General features: G+C 34.9%; 2 protein-coding genes and 1 long non-coding RNA gene across 7 annotated transcripts in view; all 3 read left to right on the top strand.

Annotated features, from left to right (window-relative positions):
- Nucleotides 1–15,833, top strand: part of LOC125860184 (protein TOPLESS-like) — a 40,197-nt gene extending 24,364 nt beyond the window's left edge. The window contains exon 27 of one of the 2 annotated variants that reach the window (XM_049540088.1): nt 15,446–15,833. In XM_049540088.1, coding sequence (XP_049396045.1) covers nt 15,446–15,555 — 110 coding nt within the window. In that variant the 3' untranslated portion in view covers nt 15,556–15,833. The remainder of the gene's footprint in view (nt 1–15,445) is intronic. The other variant, XM_049540087.1, reaches the window with a different exon arrangement.
- Nucleotides 436–14,869, top strand: LOC125860188 (protein TOPLESS-like). 4 transcript variants are annotated; one of them, XM_049540097.1, is made up of 7 exons: nt 436–563; nt 5,282–5,392; nt 5,471–5,650; nt 5,729–5,857; nt 13,409–13,504; nt 14,411–14,592; nt 14,673–14,869. In XM_049540097.1, the coding sequence occupies exons 1-6, from the start codon at nt 465–467 to the stop codon at nt 14,576–14,578; spliced, it is 783 nt and encodes a 260-aa protein (XP_049396054.1). In that variant the 5' UTR covers nt 436–464; the 3' UTR covers nt 14,579–14,592; nt 14,673–14,869. The 4 variants fall into 4 exon arrangements, with proteins under 4 accessions (XP_049396054.1, XP_049396055.1, XP_049396052.1 ...); XM_049540098.1 differs by lacking the exon at nt 436–563 and adding an exon at nt 895–917 and having other exon boundaries at nt 14,673–14,861; XM_049540095.1 differs by lacking the exons at nt 436–563; nt 13,409–13,504 and adding an exon at nt 5,971–6,066 and having other exon boundaries at nt 5,006–5,392; nt 14,673–14,858.
- Nucleotides 8,282–12,945, top strand: LOC125860191 (uncharacterized). The gene is made up of 4 exons (XR_007445819.1): nt 8,282–8,765; nt 9,041–9,150; nt 12,744–12,854; nt 12,934–12,945. It is a non-coding gene; the product is annotated as an uncharacterized LOC125860191 (long non-coding RNA).
- Nucleotides 15,834–19,209: the final 3,376 nt, after the last annotated feature.

Here is a 19,209-nt window from a genome sequence, read left to right as displayed (position 1 = left end):
AAAGTCGCAACACTTCATTAAAGTCGCATCTTTTCATAGAAGTCAAAACTTTTCATAAATGTCACAACTTTCCATGGAAGGGGAAGATTAGTTTCGGAAATAAATAAATTAAAAGATAATTCTGATTTGTGATGGCGCCACATAGGTGAGCCTAAGGTTCTCTTTTATATATATATGATATATGATTCTTAATATAAATTTATGAAATAAATATTCATCGGATAAATTTATTATTTTGAAAGTACTTTTTATAGAAAAATATTAGTATTACATATAATTTATTATTATTTTTTACTACATATGCATGGTATACGCTTATATATCTGAAATATACCATGTATCTTTATGGTATAAATATAATTTATAGAAAATTCATATATCATTGTTATATTTTTTTTTATATAAATTAATTAGATAAATATCCATGGTAAAAATTCACAAATCTAGGGTTTCTGGAAACATAGATGGGTGTTGTGCAATTTGATACAACTAAAAATCAATTTGTGGCAGCGGTTGATGATTTCTCAATCAAATTCTGGGATATGGACCATCTTTGTCTTCCAGTAAGTTTTATTTTGAGGTTCACTGAGAAAATTGTGGTGTTGTGTACACTATATTAAACTGCTATTTCCTTTTATATCAATGAATAAATTATTCCCTCTAATTCGATTCATTTCTCTATTTAGGCTGTTTCTGCTAATGAAAAGGTTTTGGCAAACATCCAGGGCATCTGGAACTAAATCTTAGGGTTCCATTTTTTTCTTTACACAAACATGACCAGGTGTCCTTTGCTATAATATCATGCAGCCTACAGTAAATCCAATATCTGTAGCATCAGCAAACAAATTCTGGAATTGCAGATAGGTGACCTCTTTTGTTGGCATCAGTGGAATGGTTTGTAAATTTAACTCCCAAAGGTGAGTGTCTAGCCTCACTCCAAAAGGTGTGTGCCTAGCCTCTCGCCTTGCTGCTAGGTGAGGCAGACCCTTGTTGGCTTTTTGTCGCCTTTCGCCATCCAAAAAACTGAACGTTGGCTATGGTTGTGAATATTTCACGTTTTTGCCTGATCTTTATGAACTTGTAGCCTCCTTTTTATAATTTCGTACGTATCAAGAAGTTGTTGAATTATAGTAGAAACAATACAAAAATTAAAATAACATATATCTTCCTTAGAAGAATGAATGCTTAATAGACTGTTGTCAAGTTAATATTACACATATGCAAGAAGTGTTAGTAATATGATAAACATATAGTTAATAATTACTGAAATTAAAAAAAACAATAATTAATGATATCTCTACACTCTAAATGGTATCTACCTACAAGTAAATTACATTGAGATCTTTTTTACCACTTCTCGTAATCTTAGAATCAAGAAAACATGAAGGGATATTTGTAGAAATCCTTAAACTCAAGAATATGCAAAAAATAGAAAGATGAAGTAAATAACTAAAAAATGAGCTGCAGTTTTAGTAGTTTAAAAAAAAAAAGTGATACATTTTTAGTAATAGTCATGATTGTGAATGGACCATGCAACAATACAATCTACAAATGATGAAGTAACAGCAAGAGGAAACATTTTTACCAAATAACACAAGCAAAAAACCTAAGAGATAAGAAAGCAACAACAAAAAAATTGTGTATTTCATGATTCCAAGTGAACTAAGCATACCTTCACCACAAAAAGCTTTATTCTCAGCCATTTTTGTTTGTAATCACTACGCTTAATAGAATCACATCTGGTGACCAGGATAGAGAAAAGAGACAACACAAAATTAAGAGCCCTTCCTTACCAAGCAGGAGGAGAACTCATATCCTCGCTGGAAAGATAAGCACAACACTGATGGATCACATTGTTCATTTACAATCAACGTAACACTAGCAGTTTCATTTGCTGATAACATGTACTGATGCCACGAGACTTGATCATGTCATATTGTGCACAAAGGCAATGTGAGAAACATTGAAATTTCCAACCCTAAAACCTGAAGGAGGGCAAGAGATGGCTTAATGTGCATCAGTTTGTATCTTCAATGAAGAGTCCTATTATCTCATTTTATACATGTATTATCTCTTATATTATCTCACTTTATACATGTATTATCTGCTATGTTATCTCACTTTATATGTGTATTTCAGCTATGTTATCTCATTTTATACATGTATTATCTGCTATCAATATGCTCAATGGAAAGGTTTCCAAGTATTGAACATGAGATAACACTTACAATTAGATATTTCATGAATCAAGGATCTGCACTGTGATGATTCACTAATTTCAGTGAGCTTCCATATCTTGGATTTGTCATTAGGTTTTTCATTAATATGTGGTGTTACATTTCTTGCATCTTCATTCTTACAAAGCCAATAGAATGTAAAATACATATTAGTAGGTGAAATTGATATAAAAATTAGACAAGATTTCTTTGTACAAAATGAGTCTCTCTCTCTCCATCCATCTCCATCCGTACGTACGTACGTAGCCTAGTTGAGGTCAAACCCTCTTTGACAAGATTACAGACTTGAACACTCACGACTCGCCTTTCTGCTCTCTCTATTAACATCTCAGAGTGTCGACTCCTTGCAAGCAACCTCGACAGAAAAGACAACGGCGAATCCATCCATCCATATCCATCCACCAGAATAACAACCCGTAGCCTAGTTGAGGTCAAACCCACTTTGACAAGATTACAAACTCGAACACTCACGACTTGCCTTTCTGCTCTCTCTATTGACATCTCAGAGTGTCGACTCATTGCAAGTAACCTCGATAGAAAAGACAACGGCGGATCCATCCATCCATCCAATCCATCCATCCATCCATCCATTAACTAACCCTGTATGGGGTAGAGAGGTTGTTTAAAAGTTCAGCAACAACAAACATACCTTGTGCAATCCCAAAAAGAGGGGTCTACGGAGGATAAAATATATGCATACCCTTACCCCTACCTGTATGGGGTAGAGATTTGTCTATCCCTTAACTAACCCTGTATGGGGTAGAGAGGTGATCCATCCATCCCTTAACTAACCTTGTATGGGGTAGAGAGGTGATCCATCCATCCCTTAACTAACCCTATATGGGGTAGAAAGGTTGTTTAAAAGTTGCAGCAACAACAAACATACTTTGTGCAATCCCAAAAAGAGGGGTCTACGGAGGATAAAATGTATGCATACCCTTACCCCTACATATATGGGGTAGAGATCTATCTATCCCTTAACTAACCCTGTATGGGGTAGAGAGGTTGTTTAAAAGTTGCAACAACAACAAACATACCTTGTGCAATCCCAAAAAGAGGGGTCTACGGAGGATAAAATGTATGCATACCCTTACCCCTACCTGTATGGGGTTGAGATGTTGTTTCCGATAGACTGTCGGTTCAAAAGAAAAGTGAATTTTGAAACACGATTATATAAGGAAATAAGAGAGCAAAAGAGATACAAAGCAAATATAACAACATATAGTAATAAACACTGAATAACAAAGAAAATATTTGATAACAAATTAGGTAATGAAATGAAGTAATTATTGTTAGACAAGAAAACCCTAAAAATTGAAAAGGAAAAAAGAAGTTACATGAGATGCCATTGATGAAATTAATTCAGCAGGCTTAAAGTTCGATTGGAACCCTATAAGTAGGAAGCCTCAAACTTAAAAGTTACAACAACAATAACATACCCAGTGCAATCCCACAAAGTGAGGTCTCTGGATGGTATTATGTACGCATGCCTTACCTCTATAGATATTAAACTAACATATATCTTCCTTAAAATGCTTAATAAACCATTGTCAAGTTAATCACATATGCAAAGAAGTGTTAGTAATTTATGATAAACATATAGTTAACAATTATTCAAATTAAAAACAATAATTAATGATATCTTTACAAGTCTAAACGATCTCTACTGACAAACAAATTACATTGATTTTTTTTTTTTTACCTTTTCTCCTAATCTTAGAATCAAGAAAACATGAGGGGGGGGATATCACATAGAAATCTATGAACTTTAAGAATATAAATTAAAAAAAAGTAAATAGCTCAATAAGATACCGTTTTAGTAGTTTTAAAAAAAAAAAGAGATACAATATTAGTAATGGTCGTGATTGTGAATGGACCATGCAACAAAATTGGTTAAAGGACATACAAGCTACAAATGGGGGAAAACATTTTTACCTAGTAACAAAAGTAGGAAACATAAGGGATAAAAAAGCAATAACAAAAATATTGTGTATTTCATGATGCCAAGTGAATAAAAAATACCTTCACTATAAGAAGTTTTATTCTCGGCCCTTTTTTATTTGTAATCACTACCTTCATTTATCTTCAATTCATTCTTCTTCTTGTTACTTCTTCAATCTCACGAAACTTCTCCTGCAGGCTGCAATTGGCATTATTGATCATTTTCCTATGAAATTGATATGAAACAAGTGAACACAATTTGATGGTAATTCTAATAGGAATTAACATAGAGGAAAATGAAAACAACTACTTTAATGACATTCCTTCGTAGTTTATTCAGGAAAGTTTCTATATTGCCAACTACTTCTCTTTCCTTCATTGTCTAAATATTGATTGTAAGATAAAGCAAATTTAGATGAAGTTGGTATGTAATGACTATATTGAACCGATGAAACCATTCATTTTTGTATTCATTACAATTTCAATTTTGGAGATAAAAGTCACTAGGTTTGATTCTATTGAAGTGAAATTAAAATTTCAAAAAAGGTGATCTGTCAGAGCGTCATGGGAAGCTTAAGGCCTCCTAAACGAGGTCTAGCACCTACACATTATGTGTTCTAGTCTCGTTTCTTTTCCCTAATAGGTTTTTCAACTTATAGTAAAGAAGAGTTGATGATCAAGTATCATTTTCTGCACCTTCAGAGATCCTTCTGTCTTTATCCTTATAGATTGTCTAGACCAGAGCAAAAGGCCGCGCAATGATTTGACAACTTAAACTGTGTCCAACTTTGGACTAGCAATAGTAACTAAACGTCTGCTTGGTATTTCAAGTTCACATCTTAAGTGCTTTCTACTGAATTGCAGCCATGTTCCTTCCCCTTACCCCACAATTTGGAAGCTGTTGTATCTCTGTGACTGCACAACATGGACGTGAGGGCATTGTAATCAGGCATTGAACAGAAAATTTCACAGTGAACTCTTACTAGGAAATAATGCTTAGCTGGAGAGTTTGTTTAGTTATCAATATTTCTTCCCTGGTTTGTTTCAACTGTGTTAGTTTTGATGATTCAGTTTCTGATTATGATTCAATTTGCTTACTCCAGATATCAAGGTTAATGTTTACAAACTCTGGTGATGCCATCTTAGTACTAGCATCGAATGCTATTAACCTGCTTTGGAAGTGGCTAAGAAATGAGCGCAATTCAGGGGGCAAGGTATATGGACACCAAAATTGTGGCTTTCCTCCATTTTGTACAGAAGTGATTCTGAGAATTGTGTCAATCTTTGTTTAGACAACAACCAGTGTTTCACCAGTACTGTGGCAACCTTCAAGTGGCATCTTAATGACAAATGATGTGCAAGAACCAAACCATGAGGAAGCTGTCACCTGCTTTGCTTTGTCCAAGAATGCTTGCTATGTGATATCAACATCTGGTGGAAAGATCTCCTTGTTCAACATGATGACATTCAAGGTATAACAAGATTGTCTTCTTTTTATTTCTACCCTTGACTCAAAGATCTTGTGCCGAATTATTATCTTATGGATGCAGAGAGTGAGAACTTTCATGCCTCCACCTCCAGCAGCAACTTATATTGCCTTCCATCCTCAAGATAACAACATCATCGCTATTGGCATGGATAATTCTGCCATCCAGATATATAATGTCCGACTGGATGAGGTATGATAAAAGATAAAGACGAAGTTTTTGTTGTTATTGGTAGTCATCTGATTTCATGTTTTGGGCCAGTTACCATATGTTGTTATATTGTAGATGTCAATCTCTTGTTGAAGGTTAAAAGCAAGCTTAAAGGGCACTCTAAAAGGATAACTGGCATCGCCTTCTCTCATTTGCTCAATGTGCTAGTTTCCTCAGGAGCTGATTCTCAGGTTAATGACTTATATGCTTGGCTATCATGTAGTATTTGACTTACTTCTCAGTGTTTTGTAAAACTATTCTCACAATAATTTGGAAAATATGTGTGGTGATAGATTGCTTATTTTCTCCCAAAGATTGTGCATATAGTGCATCATACACTCTCCATCCTATTCAATGTTAAGCCAATCGAATAGGCATGGGAATTAGAAGTATTTTCGCTGCATGTCATATTTGATGATGATAAAGGTAGATGAAGAATAAGATCCTCCCATGCTCAAAATAAAAGCTGAATGAATTCTGATTGTTTTGAAAATTTTGAACTATCAGATATGAAGTAGTTGTTTTGAAAGTGTTTCAGCATTTTGGAAGACACCAAAATCTAAACTATATAGCCTACAGATGAGTTGAGTATATTGCAGGTTATCTCTTTTCTCCTCTCTGCAGTCATGATTAGTTTTTGGATTTTTAATGTCTTTTACTGGTAACAAATGCTAAGCCTACATCCACATCCCAAATGATCATTAATCTATAAAAAATTACACTTAATGAACCAATGCATGGCTATGTTTGAACATAACATACATTTAATGCATACAAGCGGACTACAAAATTAACTATCCTAGACCATCTTGCTTTAAAAAATTGACATGAATATTTCAAAAGAATTTCATTTTGCAATCATGTTATTACAATGAAGTGGGGCATCTGATTGCCAGTATGAACATTTCTAGCATCACTGGAGTATCCCTCGGAATATTATGTTTCAGGTGTTTGATTTTTGCAACTTCTCTGCATATCCTCGTGTGCATACAATAAGTAAATTTATGTGTCTGATATCCTCAAGAAGTAATGTCAGGATACGTAGTCAATTCACCAAACTGATTTCATCTCTGATAGTTGAAGTAATTTTTCAATAACCTTGTCATATTTTTGCAGCAATTCAAATATCCACCCAGTTGTAGTTGCAGCACATCCAGAAGATTTAAACCAATTTGCATTAGGTATGTCATATGGTGGTGTTCGAACCCCTTGAATCTGAAGGCAAATGGGACGTCCCTCCACCACTTGAAAATGGCTTTGCAGAAGGTGTACCAGCTGCTCCATCTATTGCAGCTTCAGGCTCCGATCAAGCACCAACATAACAAAGAAACCTCTAAGCAAACAGTCTCGTGTCTTTGACTTGGTTTTTACACCAATGTTATGCTTTTGTGTGTGGTAATCCATTTGCTACAGAACATAATTTAGCTCAGTACTCTCCAACAATTTTTCCTTTCAGCTTTCTAATGGCGAGTCCCTTTGACCTGTGACATCTCCTCAACCTCGACTTATTATGAACAACAATATGTGTTGTTTCTTTGATATCTGGTGACAGTCGTAATTGTTTAAATCATTTTACCCTTACAATGGTGCTAATTCAATTATCTGCACAAAAAATGCACTTGATTCTCTGATTTGGCTCATAGAGAGTGGGCCAGAATTTTGTTAGAAAAAGACAACTCTCAAGCCAAATGTGATAATACAAACTATGAAACTTGGAGCACAGTAATGGACATTATTACTAGAGTAACATAAAGCTAGTTTTGAATTTTGGCTTATGAATCTACAGAAACCTATAGAAGTTTTCTTCAATCATTAAAAAAAAAATACCTTCAATAGACTATCACATATTTCTCTCTCTATATGTATTCAAATATTTTAACTAACATATTATTTATACTATAACTATTATATATTTTAATATTTTAATATCACTCTTTATTTTCACGTAAAATCAGTATTAATAGTATTATTACACATAGAATTTTATTTGTAATATATGTTTGATATACAATTCTCATATCTAAAGTATAATCATGGTATAAATATAATTAGTGGCAAAGTTAGATTATAGTTATATTTTTAATATAAATTTATGAAATAAATATTCATTGTATAAATTTATTCTTTTGAAAGTATTTTTTTATAGAAAAATATTAGTATTACATATAATTTATTATTACTTTTTACTATATACACATGGTATACATTTTTATATCTGAAATATACCATGTATTTTTATGGTATAAATATAATTTATAGAAAATTCATATCATTGTTATATTTTTATATGAATTAATTAGAGAAATATTCATGGTATAAATTATTATGACAAAAACACCTTTTGTTAAAAAAATATTTATTAAATATGAATATATATTTCTAATATATACATGGTATAAATTCTTTATATATGTAAAATATATTATTTTTATTTATGATATAAATATAGTAATTTGTAGCAAAGTCTAATTGGGGTGAAATAAGAATAAAGCACAAAAATACATCCATATTCATCCAACAGCAACAAAAATGATACAAAAGTGTAGCATTTCATGAAATATTTTCATATCTTAACCCTACTTACTGAAGCCGAAACCTGACCAAAACCAGAACCAGAACCAGAACCGCCGAAGTAGCATGACGGCGCAACACCAATTCAGACAATGAAGCTTTTCCGTTATAGAGAAGAAGGCTTCATCTATGGCATCACTGACGGAAGAATCACATCTACCCAAATCTTTTATTTACTTACAATTCAAAAAATAGCAAATCTAGGGTTTCTGGAAACATAGATGGGTGTTGTGCAATTTGATACAACTAAAAATCGATTTGTGGCAGCGGTTGATGATTTCTCAATCAAATTCTGGGATATGGATCCCTTCGTCTTCCAGTAAGTTTATTTTGATTTTCACTGAGAAAATTGTGGTGTTGTATACTATATTTAACTGCTTTTTCCTTTTATATCAATAAAATTAATTATTCAAGGCTATCCCTCTAATTCGATTCATTTCTCGATTAGCCTGTTTCTGCTAATGAAAATGGGATAAAGGTTTTGGCAAACAATGAAGGTATTAGCTTCCAGGGGATCTGGAACTAAATCTTAGAGTTCCATTTTTTTTCTTTACACAAACATGACCAGGTGTCCTTTGCTATAATATCATGCAGCCTACAGTAAATCCAATATCTGTAGCATCAGCAAACAAATTCTGGAATTGCAGATAGGTGGCCTCTTTTGTTGGCATCAGTGGAATGGTTTGTAAATTTAACTCCCAAAGGTGAGTGCCTAGCCTCTCGCCTTGCCTCTAGGTGAGGCAGACCCTTGTTGGCTATTTGTTGCCTTTCGTCATCCAAAACACTGACCGTTGGCTATGGTTGTGAATATTTCACGTTTTTGCCTTATCTTTATGAACTTGTAGCCTCCTTTTTATTATTTCTACGTATCAAGAAGTTGTTGAATTATAATAGAAACAATACAGAAATTAACTAACATATATCTTCCTTAGAATGAATGCTTAATAGACTGTTGTCAAGTTAATATTACACATATGCAAGAAGTGTTAGTAATTTATGATAAACATATAGTTAATAATTACTGAAATTAAAAAAACAATAATTAATGATATCTTTACAGTCTAAATGGTGTCTGCCTACAAGTAAATTACATTTAGATTTTTTTTTACCTCTTCTCGTAATCTTAGAATCAAGAAAACATGAAGGGATATTTGTAGAAATCCTTTAACTCAAAAATATGCAAAAAAATAGAAAGAAGAAGTAAATAGCTAAAAAATGAGATGCAGTTTTAGTAGTTTCAAAAATAAAAAAGTGATACATTTTTAGTAATAGTCATGATTGTGAATGGACCATGCAACAAAATTGCTTGAAGACATACAATCTACAAATGATGAAGTAACAGCAAGAGGAAACATTTTTACCAAATAACAGAAGCAGAAAACGTAAGAGATAAGAAAGCAACAACAAAAAAATTTGTGTATTTCATGATTCCAAGTGAACCAAACATACCTTCACCACAAAAAGCTTTATTCTCAGCCCTTTTTTGTTTGTAATCACTACCCTTAATAGAATCGCATCCGGTGACCAAGATAGAGAAAAGAGACAACACAAAATTAAGAGCCAAGCAGGAGGAGAACTCATATCCTGAATGGAAAGATAAACACAACATTGTTGGATCACATGGTTCATTTACAATCAACTTAACACTAGCAGTTTCATTTGTTGATAAATGCCATGGGACTTGATCATGTCATATTGTGCACAAAGGCGATGTGAGAAACATTGAAATTTCCAACCCTAGAACCTGAAGGAGGACAAGCTATGGTTTAATGTGCATCAGTTGGTATCTTCAATGAGGAGTCTTTTAATTATTTTATACATGTATTATCTCCTATATTATCTCATTTTATACATGTATTATTTGCTATGTTATCTCACTTTTATACGTGTATTTCTGCTATGTTATCTCATTTTATACATGTATTATCTGCTATCAATATGCTCAATGGAAAGGTTTCCAAGTATTGAAAATGAGATAACACTTACAATTAGATATTTCATGAATTTAGAAACCTGGAATTTTACCTTAGTAACTCTGAGATTGAAGCTTCAAGGATCTACACTGTGATGATTCACTAGTTTCAGTGAGCTTTCATATCTTGAATTAGTTTTTTCATTAATCCGGGTGTTATATTTCTTGCATCCAGTCTTACAAAGCCAATAGAATGTAAAATACATATTAGTAGATGAAATTGATATGAAAATCAGACAAGATTTCTTTGTGTATCCTCCACTTTTAAATAAAATGAGTGTCTATTTATCTATCTTATTCTATAAGTAGGAAGCCTCAAACTTAAAAGTTACGGCAACAACAAACATACCCTGTGCAATCCCAAAAAGAGGGGTCTACGGAGGATAAAATGTATGCATACCTTACCACTACCTCTATGGGGTAGAGTGGTTGTTTCCGATAGACTATCCGTTAAAAAGAAAAGTGAATTTTGAAACATGATTATATAAGGAAATAAGAGAGCAAAAGAGATACAAAGAAAATAGAACAATACTGATTAACAAAGAAAATATTTGACTACAAATAAGGTAATGAAATGAAGTAATTAGTGTTAAACAAGAAAACCCTAGAAATTGAAAAGGAAAAAAGAAGTTACATGAGATGCCATTCATGGAATTAATTCAATAGGCTTAAAGTTCAACAACTTTAGGGTTCCAAATTGAACTTTAAACCTGTTGAATTAACTCCATCAATGGCGTATCATGTAACTTTTTTTTTCTTTATCAATTTCTATGGTCTTTTTGTCCAATAGTATTTATTGTGTTTCATTTCCTTATCCGTTATCATATATTTTCTTTGTTATTAGCGTTTATTACTATTTGTTGCTCTATTTGCTTTGTATCTTTTTGAGCCCTTATTTCCTTATAATCATGCTTCGAATTCCACTTTTCTTTTGAGCCAATGGTCTATCGAAAACAACCTCTCTATCCCCATAAGTATAGGGGTAAGGTCTGCACACATCTTACCCTCCCCAGATCCCACTTTGTGAAATTGCACTGGTGTGTTGTTGTAACTATTTACAGTATTTAGTTTGAGAGACTTCCTACTTATAAAAAAAGATAGATAGATACTCATTAGGTTTAAAAGTGGAAGACACACTAAGAAGTCTTGCCTGCTTTTCATGTCAATATCATCTACTAATATGTATTTTGCATCCTACTGGCTTTGTAAATATGGGCATGTAAGACCCCGAATTAATGAAGAGCTTAATGACAAATTTAAGATATGGAAGCTCAAAGTAATTAGTGATCCGTCACAGTGTCGGTCCTTGAAGCTTCTTGGAGTGACTAAGGTATAATCCCCATGTCTCTTGATTCATGAAATATCTAATTGTGTTTGTTAGCTCATGAATTACTGATAGCGAATAATTCATGTATAAGATAAAAAAACTTTTCCATTGAACATACAAGTTGATGCACATTAAGCCATAACTCGTCCTCCTTCAGGTTTTAAGGTTGGAAACTTTAATGTTTCTCACAACACCTTTGTGCACAATCTGAGATGATCAAGGTGTGTAACATCAGAACATGCCATCAGCAAATAAAACTGTTCGTGTTAAGTTTAGTGGAAATGAACCATATGATTCAGCAGTGTTGTGCTTCTCTTTTCATATGAGTGTGAGTTCTCCTCCTGTTTGGGAGGGAAGGGGTCTTAGTTTCGCGACATCTCTTTTTTCTATCTTGATTCTATTGAAGTGAAATTAAAATTTTAAAAAAGGTGATCTTTCAGAACGTCATGGAAAGCTTAAGGCCTCCTAAACGAGGTCTAGCACCTACACATTATGTGTTCTAGTCTCTTTTCTTTTCCCTAATAGGTTTTTCAACTTATAGTAAAGAAGAGTTGATGATCAAGTATCATTTTCTGCACCTTCAGAGATCCTTCTGTCTGTATCCTTATAGATTGTCTAGATCAGAGCAAAAGGCCGCTAATGTTTGTGCGCAATGATTTGACAACTTTAATGGTGTCCAACTTTGGACTAGCAATAGTAACTAAACGTCTGCTTGGTATTTCAAGTTCACATCTTAAATGCTTTCTACTGAATTTTAGCCATGTTCCTTCCCCTTGCCCCACAATTTGGAAGCTGTTGTATCTCTGTGACTGCACAACATGGATGTGAGGGAAATTGTAATCAGGTATTGAACAGAAAGTTTCACAGTGAACTGTTACTAGGAAATAATGCTTAGCTGGAGAGTTTATTTAGTTATCAATATTTCTTCCCTGGTTTGTTTCAACTGTGTTAGTTTTGATGACTCAGTTTCTGATTATGATTCAATTTGCTTACTCCAGATATCAAGGTTAATATATACTAACTCTGGTGATGCCATCTCTGTATTAGCATCGAATGCTATTCACCTGCTTTGGAAGTGGCTAAGAAACGAGTGCAATTCAGAGGGCAAGGTAAAATGGACACCAAAATTGTGGCTTTCCTCCATTTTGTACGGAAGTGATTCTGAGAATTGTGTCAATCTTTGTTTAGGCAACAACCAGTGTTTCACCAGTACTGTGGCAACCTTCAAGTGGCATCTTAATGACAAATGATGTGCAAGAACCAAACCATGAGGAAGCTGTCTCCTGCTTTGCTTTGTCCAAGAATGCTTGCTATGTGATATCAACATCTGGTGGAAAGATCTCAAGGTATAACAAGATTGTGTTCTTTTTATTTCTACCCTTGACTCAAAGATCCTGTGCTGAATTATTATCTTATGGATGCAGAGTGAGAACTTTCATGCCTCCACCTCCAGCAGCAACTTATATTGCCTTCCATCCTCAAGATAACAACGTCATCGCTATTGGCATGGATAATTCTACCATCCAGATATATAATGTCCGACTGGATGAGGTATGATAAAGATAAAGACGAAGTTTTTGTTGTTATTGGTAGTCATCTGATTTCATGTTTTGGGCCAGTTATCATATGTTGTTATATAGTAGATGCCAATCTCTTGTTGAAGGTTAAAAGCAAGCTTAAAGGGCACTCTAAAAGGATAACTGGCATCGCCTTCTCTCATTTGCTCAATGTGCTAGTTTCCTCAGGAGCTGATTCTCAGGTTAATGACTTATATGCTTGGCTATCATGTAGTATTTGACTTACTTCTCAGTGTTTTGTAAAACTATTCTCACAATAATTTGGAAAATATGTGTGTGATAGATTGCTTTATTTTCTCCCAAAGATTGTGCATATAGTGCATCATACACTCTCCATCCTATTCAATGTTGAGCCAATCGAATAGGCATGGGAATTAGAAGTAATTTCGCTGCATGTCATATTTGACGATGATAAAGGTAGATGAATAATAAGATCCTCCCATGCTCAAAATAAAGCTGAATGAATTCTGGTTGTTTTGAAAATTTTGAATTATCAGATATGAAGTAGTTGTTTTGAAAGTGTTTCAAGCATTTTGGAAGACACCAAAATCTAAACTATATAGCCTACAGATGAGCTGAGTATATTGCAGGTTATCTCTTTTGCATAATCTCTCTGCAGTCATGATTAATTTTTGGATTTTTAATGTCTTTTACTGGTAACAAATGCTAAGCACATCCACATCTCAAATGATCATTAATCTAAAAAAAAAAAATTCACTCTGCATTTCTGACACTCTTTAAAGGTGAAAATTTTGAATAATCAAACATGAAGTTGTTTTGAAAGTGTTTCAAGCATTTTGGAAGAAAACAAAATCTAAACTATATAGCCTACAGATGTGCCAAGTATATTGCAGGTTATCTCCTTTTGCATAATCTCCTCTCTGCAGTCATGAATCATGATTAGTTTTTGGATTTTTAATGTCTTTTACTGGTAACTAATGCTAAGCCTACATCCACATCTCAAATGATCATTAATCTATAAAAAATTACACTCTGCATTTCTGACACTCTTTAAAGGGATAATTATTTATATTTCTCTTTGCTCTTTCTTATCCTTTTGTATTCATCATCATCATCTGCTTTTGTACAGCTGTGTATGGAGCACTGTTGGGAGGGAAATGCAGAGGGCTAGATCCTTGCAGCTACGGGGCGATCGATATCTCAATCAGATACCAGAGCACAGTTTCATCAGGATCAAACTCATTTCTTTGTTGTGCATGAGGCACAGATTGCAATATATGAAACAACAAAGTTGAAATGTTTAAAGCATGTAAGTCCTCTCCCGAACTACAGTTGGTTATTAAATGCCGTCAGATCTCAAAAACTAATACATTATATCTATTTCTACAGTGGGTTCCGCGCTAACCCCAATTTCTCATGTGATATCCAGCTGATACATGCCAGTTTCTTGGATGCAACTGTGTGCATATTCACTGCAGGGCACCTCCATATGCGATGCCGGTATTATTCCTTCAGCTTATTTTTCACCCAGTATGAGGTATTTTTTGCTGCCTGCTAACTTGTTTACTGCTTTAATTTAAGATATTCTGCAATCCACTATTGATGACAAAAAACGTCATTTTTCTTATTGTTAGATTTTCGTGACCTAGAATAGTGAAATCGGTATCAGAACAACATCCAGTCCTGAAGTTTGAACTGTAACTCATCACGGGGGGGGGACCCTCAAACTTGGCAATTGGTAAAAAGATATCAATCAATGCATGGCTATGTTTGAACATAACATACATTTAATGCATAGACCATCTTTTTTTTAAAAATCGGGATGAATGTTTCAAAAGAATTTCATTTTGCAATCATGTATTTGTAAAATCATGTTATTACAATGAAGTGGGGCGGGCATCTGATTGCTAGAATTAACATTTCTGGCGTCACTGGAATATCCTCGGAATGCTATGTTTCAGGCGTTTGATTTTTGGAACTTCTCTGCATCCCCGTGTCCATCCAATAAGTAAATTTATGTGTCTGATATCCTCAAGAAGTAATGTCAGGATACATAGTCAATTCACCAAACAGATTTCATCTCTGATATTTGAAGTAATTCTTTCAATAACCTTGTCATTTTTCTGCAGCACATCTAGAAGATCCAACGCAGTATGCATGAGGTATGTCAGATGGTAGTGTTCATGTTTCCGAACCACTTGAATCTGAAGGCAAATGGGGCGTCCCTCCACCATTTGAAAATGGTTTTGCAGAAGGTGTGCCAGCAATCTGAAGGCAAATGGGGCGTCCCGCCACCACTTGTAAATGGTTTTGCAGAAGGTGTGCCAGCTGCTCCATCTAGTGGAGCTTAAAGCTTTGATCAAGCACCAAGAGAACAGAGAAGCCATTAAGCAAACAGACGGTCTTGGTCTTGTTGGATCTTACCCAAATTTCAGTTTCAGATGGTCAAAACATGCAGTGTACTGGTCACAGCTTAAAATTTTGATTTGGTATTTACACCATGTAATCTAATGAAAGAAGTTGTATTTCTATTTATGAATATACAAGGTATTTATACAATTATAGGGAATCCTATAAAAGGAAATCAATCAAAACAAATAAAAGAAAATATTCTACAAAAACTCTTATTATTCTGTAATATTCTACAATCACTCTGTGATTTGTTACCATATTTTGTAACACTTCCCCTCAAGCTGGAGCAAAGATATTGATCATGCCCAGCTTGTCACAAAGATAACTAACTCGAGTTCCATTCAATGCCTTGGTGAACAAATCAGCTAATTGCTCTCCCGTTTTCACGTAGCTTGTGGAAATAAGTTTTTCCTGAATCTTCTCACGAATAAAATGATAGTCAACCTTGATGTGTTTAGTACTTTCATGATACATCCGATTTGAGGCTATATGAAGAGCAGCCTGATTGAGTTTTGTTGGTGTATAGTGCTTCACTCCAATTTCAGATAATAGATGATGTATCCACATGATCTCACACGTAGATAATGACATAGCTCTATATTTAGATTCAGCACTAGATCGAGATACAACACTTTGTTTCTTACTTCTCCACGATACTAGGTTCCCTCTAACAAAAACACAATAGCCTGTTGTAAATCTTCTATCAATTTTGGATCCCGCCCAATCAGCATCAGCAAAACACTCTACACGAGTATGACCATGATTGCCATACAACATGCCACGTCCAGGAGCTCATTTCAAGTAACAAAGAATTTGTTCTAAAGCTTTCCAATGTTTGACTGTAGGCATTGACATAAATTGGCTAACAATACTTACTGCAAAGGCAATATCCGGACGAGTCACAGTGAAGTAATTTAACTTCCCAACTAACCTCATGTATCTCTTAGGATCATAAAAAAGATTGTCATCATCTTTCATAAGATGCACATTGAGGACCATTGGAGTAGTGCAAGGTTTGGCAGCTAACTTTCCAGTGTCTGTAAGCAAGTCAAAAATATACTTTCTCTGAGATAGAAAAATTCTCTTCTTGCTTCTATTTACTTCTACTCCTAAGAAGTACTTCAACTGACCCAAGTCCTTTGTATGAAATCTAGTATGCAGGAAAGACTTGAGAGAAGAGATCCCCGCATAATCACTTCCTGTGATGACAATGTCATCAACATATACAACAAGTCGGATAGTGCCAGCTACGAAGTGTCGGTGGAATACAAAATGATTACATTTGCTCATTTTTAGTCCAAACACCTGAACTACCTCACTAAACTTGCCAAACCAAGCTCGGGGACTCTGCTTCAAGCCATACAAAGACTTCTTTAAGTGACAAACTTTTTTATACTCCCCTGAGCAACAAAACTGGGTGGTTACTCCCCCCACTAGCTAACATAGAAAGAGATTCTCGGATAGCAGCAGTCTCTATGTAAATCTCTTCCCGACCGGTCAGGCCGAATCGGGGCACCACTTGGGATGAGAATGGCTCAGCCCACATGCATCATTTGATGAAAGCACTCTAGTTGCCTCCGATGATTGGTTTCTCCATATACACTTTCTCTTGAAGATCACCATGAAGAAATGCATTCTTGATATCCAACTGATGTAAAGGCCAATTCTCAGAAGCAGCTAGGGAAATGAATAGCCGGACAAAAGTGAGTTTGGCCATCGAAGAGAAGGTGTCTAAATAATCCACCCCATAAGTCTAAGCATAGCCTTTAGCCACCAGTCTGGCCACAGAACCATATGGATTGACTTTAACGGTGAAGACCCACTTACATCCCACTAATTTCTTTCCCTTCAATAAATCCACCAAATCCGACGTGTGATTTTCCTCTAAGGCATGTATTTCATCGAGCATTGCCTCAGATCATCCAGGATGATGCGAAGCCTCATTGACTGTTTTGGGTACAGAGATAGGTCTAGAGAGACAATCAAAGATCTAGACGCGGAGGATAAGTGGTCATAGGAAACAAAATTAGCAATGAGATATGTGGATTTGCAAGTACATGTACCTTTGTGAAGAGCAATAGGGAGGTCAAGGTTTTCTAAAGAATCAGATGGCGGAAGATATGATGATGAAAGAACTGGCACATAACATGTTTCATTGGTCTCTCTCCTCCTCGGGTAAACTTGAACAATTGGAGGTTTTGCTAGCACAGACGGAGCAGGTTCTAAAAGAACGATTGGTGCTCAATAAAAGAATTGGGAGATGGAGGAACATCATTTGATTGTTCTTTCAAAGTGTAGGTAACTTGATAGACTAACCATTCATCTTCCTCCAACTGTCTAGTAGAAACGGGAGGTGCATGGAAAAATGGGGTACTCTCTAAAAATACCACATCGGTTGACACCAAATATTTTCCAAGTTCAGTAGAATAACACTGATATCCCTTCTGAAGTCGAGAATAGCTAAGGAAAACATATTTCAATACTTTGGGATCCAACTTGGTGATAGATAGTCTACCATCTCGAACATAACATGTACTTCTAAAAACCTTAGGTTCCACCGGAAAGAAAGACTTGTTCGGGAAAAGAACACTATAAGGCATGTTACCAACAAGCACACTAGATGGCATTCGATTAATAAAAAAAACAAGTTGTAGAGACTGCACCTGCCCAAAACTGTTTAAGAACCTTTATTTGGATCAGAAGTGCTCGAGCTGTCTCAAGTAAATGCCTATTCTTCCTCTCAGCAACTTCATTTTGAGATGGTGTATCAACACATAAAGGTTGATGGAGAATATCGTGTTGTCTCATGAATGACTTAAACAATTCTGACATGTATTCTTTGGCATTATCGCTCCTTAGCATACGTACCGAAGGATTGAATTGAGTTTTGACTTCAGCGTGGAAGGCACAAAAGTGAGTAAACACTTCAGAACGACTCTTCATAAAATAAATCCAAGTCATTCGAGAGAAATCATCCACAAAAGTAACAAAATACTTATGCCCAGTTTTGAAAACAACAGGACATGGTCCCCAAACATCAGAATAAACTAATTCAAAAGCTGACCCAACCCGCTTATTAACCCTTGGATCTGCCGAGATGCGGTGGTGTTTTGCAAATTAGCATGAGCCATAATCTAAGGAAGAAACATTTTGGAATTGGGGACAAAGCTTCTTTAACATAGGTAATGAAGGATGTCCTAATCGACAATGTGCTTCAAATGGAGACACAACACAGGAGTAGGCACCAAATCGAGGCTCCCATTCATCAAGAATATAGAGATTGTTGAATATATGCCCCTTACCAATTACTTGATTTATCATAAGATCACAAAACAAATAATGATCGGGAAAGAATGAGATATAATAATTAAGGTCTCTGGTAATTCTACTAACAGAGATAAAATTAAAGGCCAACTTTGGTAGACTTAATATAGATGACAAGGTGATAGTTGAGGTTGGTTTAACGGTCCCTGATCCCACAATGTTACTATCTGTCACAGGAGAAAGCACTCAC

The sequence above is a fragment of the Solanum stenotomum genome, chromosome 3 (genome assembly GCF_019186545.1).
Source record: "Solanum stenotomum isolate F172 chromosome 3, ASM1918654v1, whole genome shotgun sequence".
Classification (NCBI taxonomy): Eukaryota; Viridiplantae; Streptophyta; class Magnoliopsida; order Solanales; family Solanaceae; genus Solanum; species Solanum stenotomum.
This window is presented reverse-complemented; position numbering and strand designations above follow the sequence as displayed.

What these genes read in the sequence shown, in the direction of transcription:
- LOC125860188 (XM_049540095.1), top strand. Translation starts at nt 5,171, where the DNA reads ATGCTTAGCTGGAGAGTTTGTTTAGTTATCAATATTTCTTCCCTGGTT. An exon ending in AGCGCAATTCAGGGGGCAAG is followed by an intron (nt 5,393 to 5,470) that starts GTATATGGACAC and finishes ATCTTTGTTTAG; the next exon opens with ACAACAACCAGTGTTTCACC. An exon ending in ATAATGTCCGACTGGATGAG is followed by an intron (nt 5,858 to 5,970) that starts GTATGATAAAAG and finishes CTCTTGTTGAAG; the next exon opens with GTTAAAAGCAAGCTTAAAGG.